This window comes from Drosophila innubila (assembly GCF_004354385.1).
Source record: "Drosophila innubila isolate TH190305 chromosome 3R unlocalized genomic scaffold, UK_Dinn_1.0 2_E_3R, whole genome shotgun sequence".
NCBI classification, from domain to species: Eukaryota; Metazoa; Arthropoda; class Insecta; order Diptera; family Drosophilidae; genus Drosophila; species Drosophila innubila.
The window spans coordinates 30,891,279-30,902,346 of NW_022995380.1; the positions used below are offsets into that span (position 1 = coordinate 30,891,279).

General features: G+C 30.1%; 1 protein-coding gene across 1 annotated transcript; it reads right to left on the reverse strand.

Moving 5' to 3' along the window:
• Positions 1 to 2,238: 2,238 nt before the first annotated feature.
• On the reverse strand, positions 2,239 to 4,058 carry LOC117790939 (GILT-like protein 3). Its single transcript, XM_034630556.1, has 3 exons — positions 3,705 to 4,058; positions 2,444 to 2,752; positions 2,239 to 2,373 (listed from the first exon to the last, which is right to left on the reverse strand). Exons 1-3 carry the CDS (start codon positions 4,005 to 4,007, stop codon positions 2,269 to 2,271), a joined length of 717 nt encoding a protein of 238 aa, XP_034486447.1. The 5' UTR covers positions 4,008 to 4,058; the 3' UTR covers positions 2,239 to 2,268.
• Between the last annotated feature and the right edge of the window lie 7,010 nt (positions 4,059 to 11,068).

The following is an 11,068-nucleotide window of genomic DNA, read 5'->3' on the forward strand; positions in this document are numbered from 1 at the left end:
GACCTCCTCCACAACAGGACCTCTTTATACCCTGCACTTTCGCAATTACAAAGAGAACAAAACAACATAGCACCTTTTAAAACTTCTATGTTTGTAATCAAGGCTGCAAACCGGTGCAGAACCAAACCTCGTAGAACCGGTTCGGTTCGGGTTTTTAAGCAGCCTGAACCAGATCATGAACCAAACCCGCTCAGTTCGTAAAAAATATAATTACATAAATTTTATTACGCAATTAAATATATTTATATCTTTAAATAAATTTAGTTTATTATCAAAATTTGATTTCATAAAAAAAAAAATTAAATTAGTTCAAAATGTAGTGAAAAATTTATAACAATAAATATATTTTTTTTGTATAAAAGTGAACCAAGGCTCGAACCCAAACCTTAGGTTCAGGAGGTATATAAACCAATTCGCGAACCGAACCGATGTCTTGCTCTATGGTGCGAATCGCCGAACCGAACCCTTAACAAAATTTTAGAGGTTTGCAACCTTGTTTGTAATAATTAAATTTAAATTAACAGCAAAATTTAATCATTTAAGTTAAACAAATTTAAATGCACAATCAATTTAAAGACCAAATAAAAATTAAAATTAAATTCCATATGAAAATCGGTTAGGTTTCGACAGAGTTATGACAGTATGAAATGTTAGAAAAATTGTCAAAAGAAAAGAACGGATAAAGTGGACAGTGATGATGAAAAATTCAATAAAATTTGATACAGAATCGAATTGAGACTAAATAATGATCAAATTAATATTCCACATGAATATCAGTTATGTTTTGACAAAGCTCTGATAATTTGAAGTTTGTGGAACAATGTCTAAGGGAAAGTTCGAAAAAAATGGACAGTGAATTCCAAAAATTTAATTTTTTTAGTGAATAAAATTTTAATGCAGAATAAAATAAGAGGCCAACCTATAAACAAAATGATGTTTTTCATCAAAATCGGTAGAGTTGTCTCAAAGTTTTGACAGTGTGAAATTTTTGATAAATTTTCAATTGACCAAAAACTAAATTTTTTTTTAATTATGCTATTGGTTTCGGTTTGATACCCTGCAATTAGGCAGATGATATAAATTTATTTTTTAAAAGATGTCCCTGAAACTGTTGCGCTTTTTTATACAGAAATTACAGGGTATCTGTTGATTTGACGCAATGGCTTAGAAGAACTATGAGTCGATGTAAAAGACTCTGGTCAACACACAAACACACACACACACACACTGAAATGGTGCAGCTTTATGGTGTCTCTATGCAGTAGCCAACCCATTAATTTCCCTCCATTTTCCCCTCTCCACTCTGCACTCTCCCCTCTTCCAAGAATCAGCACAACTGAAACTGGTTGTGAATTCGCGAACAAATCGATTGGCAAATTATTATGTATTGGCCCTTTTGTAACGATGTTGAATGGTTTTTGGCCCGAAGTGTTGTTGTTTAATATATATGTGTATTAAAGGGGCGTTTGAAATCTGATATATTTAATAAATTACTATTTTATCGTCTGACCAAGCACGATCTTCTGGCTAGTTGATCTTGTTAGCAGGTAATTGAGAAAATCTATGCGAATTGATTATAAGCTATTACACTTTATATGCTCACACATATTTCACACAATTAACTATTAAAACGTATAAGTGTGTATTATTATTTTTTTTCCAAGTTTTCTTTTGTTGTGCTAAAATACGTTACGAAAAGCGCGCACATTTTGGCCGTTACTTTTTGTAAGGCTGCCACTTGAGTAATTGTTTGCTGAGTATTGCCACATCAAAAAAACTAGCTAATAAGCATGCTATTGAAAGCTAGCTGTTACACAGTCAAAGTATCAAAGCTGATTGCTACAAGAGCTGCGGCTGTTAGCGCCATCTATGGGGCAACTGTCTTAAAACATTGTTATTTAGCACATACGATATTCCAGGGAAATACATGTGTGTACTGACTAAGCTATGACTGCACTTATATGTGGTGTGTGCTTAGCTTAAACGATTCGTTAAGCTGTTACGAGCTTTCGTTGAGTTACTCCACAGCAATTCAGCTGCTCCACACTTAACTTAATGTGCTCCACATTTTGTTATTTAACACAATTTGCTCCACATTTGTAGCGCTACCATACATTTGAAAACTATGATACCATCTTTTGTCTGTTTTGTGAAACCGAATTAAGCCACCTATGGCTAAGTATAATAAATAGAATTTAAACTTATGCTGAACAATTCAAAAGAAATTATTTTGTTTAATGCAATTTAAGAGTGTCAAAATTAAATAAATTAGTCACAGCCTGGCGCTTTTGTTTTAAATTTGCGTTCGTATTGACGACAAAAGTGAGCTTCAAAATTATAACGTATGCTGCTCTGCTCGTAGGGCGAAAATTGCTGCAAAGTGATAAGAGTGATTAGATAAGAGATTACTGATAATGCCATTGTTAAATGCATACAAACTTACATTATCAAACACAATGCTGGGCACAAAGGATATTTGCAGTGCCAAAGTTGCCTTGCCGTACGGCATCAGAATATCCGGAGTTTTTCTCGACCTTTTGCACTCCTTGGCCTTGGTCACGTCGAGCTTTAAGTGCCGGGCACACTCATCAATCCGGTTGCTGTAGGAGCGCAACATGCAGTTGATCATATTGAAGGCGTCACGTAGTTCTAAATGTTCTAAAATACAGGCATGCAGTGCATTTAGTTCACACTCATCGGCTCCATGTTGGCAATAAACTTCCATCCGACCAATGGCTGTGTTGTTATAGAACTAAAAATATAACGATAAGTTATTGCTTAATATATGAAATTTTGTATAGTGTGTTTAGTTTTAAATTAACATAAATTGCTGAATTTACTTCATATAAAATAGAACATTTTAGAAAAACAAAGCGGTTGACTAGTGCCTATATTAATAAATATTAATATACGTAATGTAATAGGAAGTAATCATTGAATTAATCAAAAAAATAAAAAATAAAATATAATCTATTTTAATCAATACTCGCACTATAGGATCTACAAAAACCAATTTTTTTCAGACACATAAAATAAACCAGGAATTTCCTATAATTTATGTTATGAGTTATGAGTTTAAATAATAAAAAATAAAAATAAAATTTTTTTCTTGATATGTATACCCTGCAAACAGCATAAACTTTTTCTTTTCTATTAACTTAAAAACCCTACAGCTTTGACTTTATTTTTTTAATAAATTATAATGATAAAAATAATTTAACTATAATTCTTACATAAAATTCATCATATAATTAAAGTTTTCATTTTTTTTTTATATAGCTGTCATAGAACTTGTTTTTACATTTTTTAATTGAAAAACATTCTAAGTTCATTACATTATTTTAATCAAAAAACAAAGACTTACTTCTTATAATATTAATTCCGCTTTAAGTGTCAAGCTCAGGTCTTTTTAAAAATAAGTAAATACGAGTTTTCATTTAATATTGGCTCAGCTTATTTTTGTTAATAAATAAATATAACAGATATTTTGGCAAATATAACAAATAAATATGTTAAATAGTAACGCCTAATATCAAATAAAAAATATGATTGAAATTCATTTCGTTTTGCTCTTTATTCTTAGCATTTAAAAAAGTGTTATTCTAAGTTGTAACTGCTCAGAAACTTAAGTGTATTTTCAATTAAATTTATTTTTTTCAGGTGGACTCCGAATTATGTTTTAAAATATCCTTTTAACAACTCACATTCGCCTTGCCAAAGGGATACAGCTCCAGTTGGGTGATTGGCCACCAATTGTTGTCATTAAGAGCATCATATAGTCGGCGTCTTATAAAGTACATGCTGTCCGGACACAGTGCCTCATAATGTATGGCCAATGTCAGTTTTTTCAATTCGGAAATTGACAGCTCTTCTGCTGCAGTAGTCGAAATCATTGTCACATTCTCGATCTCATCTGGCGAAGGCGTTGATTCAGTTACCACAGTTAACGGCAAAGCTAAAGCTAATGCCAGCCACAAAATACAACAACATTTACAATTATAATCCATTTTACGGATTGCACAATTCCGCACATCAACACAGCTTCACATATAAAACACAACTGTGCTGTTTAAAAATCTGTACTAAAAGAGATCACTTGCTCTCTTCCTCTCCCTCTACCTCTACCCACTCCCTTCGTGTCGCTTGAGAGAGCTATGCTAACTATAATACAGAGTGGTCCACATTTCTCTTCTGTTCTGTTTTGTTGTGTTGTTGTCTACAAATATAAATTCGTTTATTTTATATATATATATATAGATTCTATACATACGTGTATTTTACTATACATGTGTGTGTGTGTGTGTGTGTGGGTGTCTGGTTTGTATTTTATTCTATGCATCTGTATAAGTACGCCGATTAACCCCCTAAACACACGTAATGCAACTTTGGTCATTCGTTATTACTTATCTAAAAATAAAATAAATTTAACGGATACATAAAAAAATTTGGCGTCGAAGGCATAATATTATATATTGTATTTAGTTATAATAAAATAAAGTATAAATATTAGGGATTTGTATTTGGACAACACAATTTAGATTATTATAAAATAGTATATATTTATTGTTTAACAGTTAACATTTTTTTTTAAGTTGAGAACAAATGTTTTCTCATCCTTAAGTATATTTAGTCCTTATTGATTCTAATAGAATAAATTTGAAATAGTATATATTTATTTTATTGCAATTGAATTTTTATTAATGTTTTTTTACCCTTAAGTATATTATTTAGTCGTTATTATAAAATGCAAATAATTTTTTATTGCTAAAGAAAAACTCAAAAATTTGTTTTTTATTTCTAAAACTAGTAAAAGCCAGTATTGTTTTATATAAGTTGTTTTAAATAAAAAAATTAGATAAAAGACAAAGGAAAGCTTTTTTTTGCAAAATAAAACATTTTGTTCTTTTTTTTCTTTCATCTTTTTCTATGACACAACAATAACTTGAATTTTTGTATCTATTGCTAATTCTAATTATGCAAGTCGTTTAACCCATTAAACAAAACACCAATTTTATAATTTTCTTTAGACTTCAGAAACATAATTAGGACTTTACTTTTTTTAAATTGGTAACTTTACTATCAATTTCTTTTAAAATTATTGCTATTTTTGTTACAGTTCATTAGTATAATTAAATAAAAAAAATAAAGTTTATAAAATTTAGTTAAAATTTTAATACAAATTTAAATAAATTTTAAATAAAATTTAAATAAATTTTAAATAAAATTTCAGGCACCTATTGCTGAGAAATCTTATGCAAATTAAATAAAAAATCAGCTTCCACCCTTGATAAATTTATAATTATTTGTTAAAAATAGGCAAATTCTTAGTCGACAACTGCATTATAAATCTGCAAACGGTTAATTAATTATCTGACAGTGTTTAAAACAAAAGCAACTGTTTAAATTGCAATAATTTTTTATTTCAGCATTTTTTTTAATCAATAAATGGTCGCTAATGGGTTAATCAAATTGGAGTGCGCTTCTGCATAGATATTTATGTCCAATTATGTGTGTCCAGCGAACGAGTCGCTTGACATTAGCAAATCATAAACGATGAAGATTTGAAGCGCAACAACAACAACAGCAACAACAATAGCAACAACAACAACAATAACAACAACAACAACAATAATAATAATAACAATAGTTCAGTGCACTGTCATGTGTTGAGCCGTCGCTAATTGACAGACAGCTCCATTTTGGCCAGAGTTAAGGCCTGAAAAAAAAAACAGCTAGAAAACCAGTTGAACTAGATGCGAAAACTGACAATGATAAATACGTATGTATATATATATATGTAAAAGCACTCGTAAAAGGAGTAACTGTCTCTGCTCGAGTGGCATTGACCAGACACTGGATAAATTGAGGGGGCTTAAGGGGTTAAGGGGAAGTGGCACAAAGACGCGACTTGAGCAATTTCAGTTTCTAACTAAAATTGCAATGGTTTTAATTGCCTTGGAATTGTTGGGCAGCATTTATGGTGCGTGTTTCATGGTCAAGGCTTGCACTCAAGAATGCCGCCAATAGGCTTAATTGTGTTGCAAGTTGCAAGTTACAAGCAGCAAGTGGCAAGTGGCAAGTGGCAGCCATTTCCATCGGGACTACAACAAAAAAAGTGACAGTGTTTTATGACGTTATGCGTCTTTTTTTTTGCAGATTTCCGCACTTTAATTGACAGTTAGTTGACTTCAAATCGAGCATCGAATCAGATTTAATTTAAAAGATAATCATAAGACTTTTATTTTTTTCAGTTATAAAATTTAAATGATTATATTGTAATTTTTTTAAGCTTTTTTATGTGAGAATTTTAGTCTCCTATAATAAGTAAATATATGAAAAGAAAATATAAATATTAAAATTGATTAGTTAAGACAGCTCTTAAACTAACATAGTTCTTCATACTAAGCATACTAAGTGAGAGCTTTGACCTCGAATTGAACGCCGAATTTCGAAAAACGCCGTCTTATTGCACGATTAAATTGTCTCAGCTATGTTGTGTGAAAATTTCAGCCTCCTTGGTCTTACGGTTTGGGCAGTGCAATCATGAGTAAGTCAGTCAGTGAGTAAGTAAGTTAGGTCAAAGAATTTTATATGTAAGTAAATTTCAACTGATATATTATGTTTTATGACCAAGTCCAAGAGCAGTCCAGTTCCGAATCCGCATCTGAAATGAAACACAGTCCCCAATGCGTCAGTGCAACAATTAACCCAAATTGCGTTTAGTTGTCCAATTGGGCGGCAACTGACAACAGCTTTAGGCCAACTCACGAATATCGTCCTATCTCCCTCTCTCTCTCTCTCACGACTGAGCTGCTGTCTGTACCAGTTTCTCAAGTTGTAGCATTGGATTTTCTAGAGTTTTCAATTCCATTTCCAATTTGCATTTGTTGTTGTCGCGTGCATAGATACCCATAAAATATACCCTTACATAGAGTTCCATTTACAATACTATCAGCCACCCAAAAAAACTATAGTCGGTGTTCGTAAAATCAGCTCTAGTTTCTTAAAAATTTAAAACTAATTGCTAAAATATTTGTTTAACAAATTTACAATTTATTTAAGATATTAAAATGAAAAATTACAAAGTCTAATTTTAAAATAATGATTTATTTGTTAATTTATATAATTAAAAATATAAACTAAATGACATAAATTTGAAATCTGAAAATTCTTTAAATGGCAGGCTTCTATTTATTTTTTTTAAATTTATTTTATAGGGTATATATTGCATTCTGTATAGCAAACAAATCTCTTCTCTCTTTTTATGCTTCATCTTTATGTTGTTGATCTTGTTAAGTTGTCAGAAACGAGATAAATCTGGTCATTAACCCTTGAGGTTTCATCAATAACTATAATAATCCGCTTAAACTACGAGTACTAACTACAGTTGAAATTCTCTTTACGATCTTTTATTTAACAAGGTACTTAGTTTTCTTCAGCAACAACATACATATTTATAATTGAGTCTTATCGATAAAAATGAGTCAAACGAGTTCTTCTTCTTACCGCCCGCAAATTTCGAAATTAAATTGAAACTCTTTGTTCTCATTGATTTAAAAATAAATGAAATAATGTGCGTTGAATAATGAGTTACAGAATACGAGTTTTCACTTCTGGGTTTAATCATACTCTAAATTTGGAGAAATTTGAAATGAGTCAATGTTTATTTACAATATGATAATATTATAATATGTTTAAAAAAATCCTCAATTAATAATTTTATTGAATTAAATATTTAAAATATAAAATCTCATGAGTTTCTAATTTGACCACAAAATAATTTAATTGTTTAATTTAATTATGTCAAAATTAAAGTCAGGAATTGTTACTATTTTAAAATAAAAATAACTTCTTGATTTTTATTAAAAACTACATTTTTATGCAAGTAGTTGAAATAATATTTAATTTTCAACAAGGAATCGATATTAGGAGTTGATTAAAAGTGAAAATTTGAGATTTAAAATTTTGAATTTTCGAAATTTCAAAGGGACCCTTAGCATCGAAATCGAGTCTTGGTCAAAAAATAATTAAATTTTTTAAATGAAAAAATTTTAGTACAGAATGAATTAAGAGGCCAAACCATAATTAAAATGACATTCCGCTTGAAAATCAGTTGGGTTTTGGCAAAGTTATGACAGTTCGAAGTTGCTCAAGCCTTTGACCTAACAACTTTACAAGTCAAAATATTTCTTAATTTTGACATGATTTTTTACAAGAAAATAAAAGGTCCCGGAATCAAATTTAAAGTGTTGTTTTATACTAATTTCGATATAAGGAGTTGATTAAAAGTGAAAACTTAAGATTTAAAATTTTGAATTTTGGAAATTTCAAAGGGGGGACCCTTACCATCGAAATCGAGTTTTGGTCAAAAATGATTAAATTTTTTAAATGAACAAAATTTAAATGCAGAATAAATTTAGAGGGCAAATCATGATCAAAATGACATTCCGCTTGAAAATCGGGTCAGATTTGATCAAGTTATGACAGTTGGAAGTTGGTGAACTCTTTGACCTAGCCACTTTACTACAACCGTACCAGTACGAGCGTTTCGGTTTTCGGTTCTTAAATTTAAAGAAAATTTTATAAAATAAGATATATTTGGGCTGTACAAGGATTAGTAAGTCAGTCAGTCAGTGAGCGAGTCAGGACAAACAGTCTTACATATAAAATATAATAAAACTAATACTTAAAAATTATCCCATTTCTCATAAATCTTTAAAATAAAAATATAAAATTTTGATTTTTGAATCATTGCTGTTAAATTTGTTACTAAGATTTTGGAGAGCTCGCAAACATTAATCAGATTAATATATTTGTTATAAAGAGACTACATATATTTTAATGAATTTATTGAAAGTGTATATATTTTGTTAGCCACAATTGTGTCCTGAAGTTGCTGACGTTGACTTGCAACTCGAGTGTTAAAGGCAACTTTCAATGCGACGTTGCATGCGGCTTTTAGTGGGTCACGGTGGACCAGTTTTTGTGTTTGTCAGGAAGAAATTTAACAGCAGTTGCGCATATCATTTAGACCAGGTTAACACACACACACACACAAATACACACTCTCCTTTCTTCGGTATTTTTGGCGAAGAGAATTTCACAAGATTTTTGAAATGTATGACCGTTATGGGGCAGCGATCTTCAGATCTCAAAGCCCCATTCGATGCAGTCAATACACGTCTCCAGACGTGACTGTTCATAATATTTAACACTGGACTCGGTATGAGTGTGTACGAGTGTATTCAATCTATTCGTCTTCTCTAAGCCGTCGTCTTCTTATGCAAATTACAATCGTAGCTTGTAGCTGCAAGGTCTTTCTTCTCTCTTCTCTCTCTGTCTCTGTCTTCGTCTCAGTCTGTGAAATATGCCTAATTTCCGCTGCATTGTCAATTTCTGATTCTTTACGGCAAATGCGACTCACAATCACAAACCGTGAGTTGAGTGTGAGTGTCGAGACTTATTTGAGATACTCTGGCATAACTCAGCTCAGGTCTTGCCTCATCGCTACATTTCTTGGCTACGAGTATTACATGATGACTTGCAGCGGTTTCTCCTCTTCTTGCTCCCCTCGTTCCCCACCCTGTCCGTCTTAGCCTGTCTTTACTGTCTTTCAGTTAGCGTGCAAAGCGCTCATAAAATACAAGAGACTGCATTTCAATGGTTTATTAAAGTGACTCTTAAATACCCTGTAAACCAAGTCATCTGCACTGAAAGAATGAACTTAACAAACTTCAGGATATTCGAATTATTAAAATTATTATACGAAATTAATTATTAAAAAAAATACCAACTTCTGAATTCAAGAACATTCATCTTAAATATTTTGTACTTAAAATAAGACCATTTTAGGGAAAAATTACATTTAATTAGAATATTAATCTAAAAATTTGCAATTCCTAAAAATTTGTCTTTTTTTTTATTTGTTGACTTAAAGTTTAAGAACACTTATTCTTATTATAGGAACTTGGTCTTATTTTAAATGTTCTCAAAACCAAGATATGTTTTCTAACTTTAAGAATTTTATGTTCTCGTCGGATTTTTTAGATCAAAGCAATATCTTGATTTTAGAACATTTTGTTTTTTATCAGAGTACAAGTAAAAACTTTTTATATAATTTTCTACACACGATGTGATCATTAATTATACCAAAATTATATTTTATATTAATATTATACTATGCGTATTTTACTAAACATTATACTATAAGTTATAAACGTACATTTTTCGGAATTTTAGAAATTTAATAATTAATATATAAGTTAATTAATTTTGTATATTGGACTGTTTGTTACAAACGGTTTATCATAGTCCATGCAATTCATTTTGTAGCGCATCTTTTGCTCAATTTTGCCGCGCATGCAGTGAAATCAGAGTTGCCTACATTTTAAAGCTAAAATTGGCTAGTTTTGTGTGGAAAAAAATAAAAAATATATAAAAACAACAAAGTGCATTAAATTGAGCAATAAAATGATGAGTAACTGATATTTTTGAATAAATACTGACTTTAGCTAGGTTTATGATCTATTAAAGATTTTACTTATTAACTAATCATGTTTAAACTGTATATTAAATTATTAAATTATTAATAAATTTAAGAGAAAAATGGCTTCAGTTCAAAAATTATATGATTTAAAAAAGTTGAAAATATTGGGATATAAATTGTTAAATTTAAAATTTATTAAATTTATAATATAGTATGTAACTTATATAAAATAATTCTCTCATATTTAAAAATATTATATTATAAAAATATTACAGTAGATCAAAACCAATATAAAAATAATTAAATATTTAGAAAAATAGAAAATATTTAAAGAGTTAAAGCTTGAAATTATAAATATCAAAAATAAATCAACTCTGTCTCTTAATGGTCAAAACGAAGTTGACAACACTAAAACAAGCTAAAACAATGAGCCAAGAAAATGACGACACAGTCAAAACTGAAAATGCATTTTCCCATTTACCAATTTAACAATTTACCATATGCAGCTGCTTTTGGCAACGTAAACAATTTTTTTGTGGGTCTGCTGTGGTTAGTTTGGAATTCAACTTTGACATTCTTGAG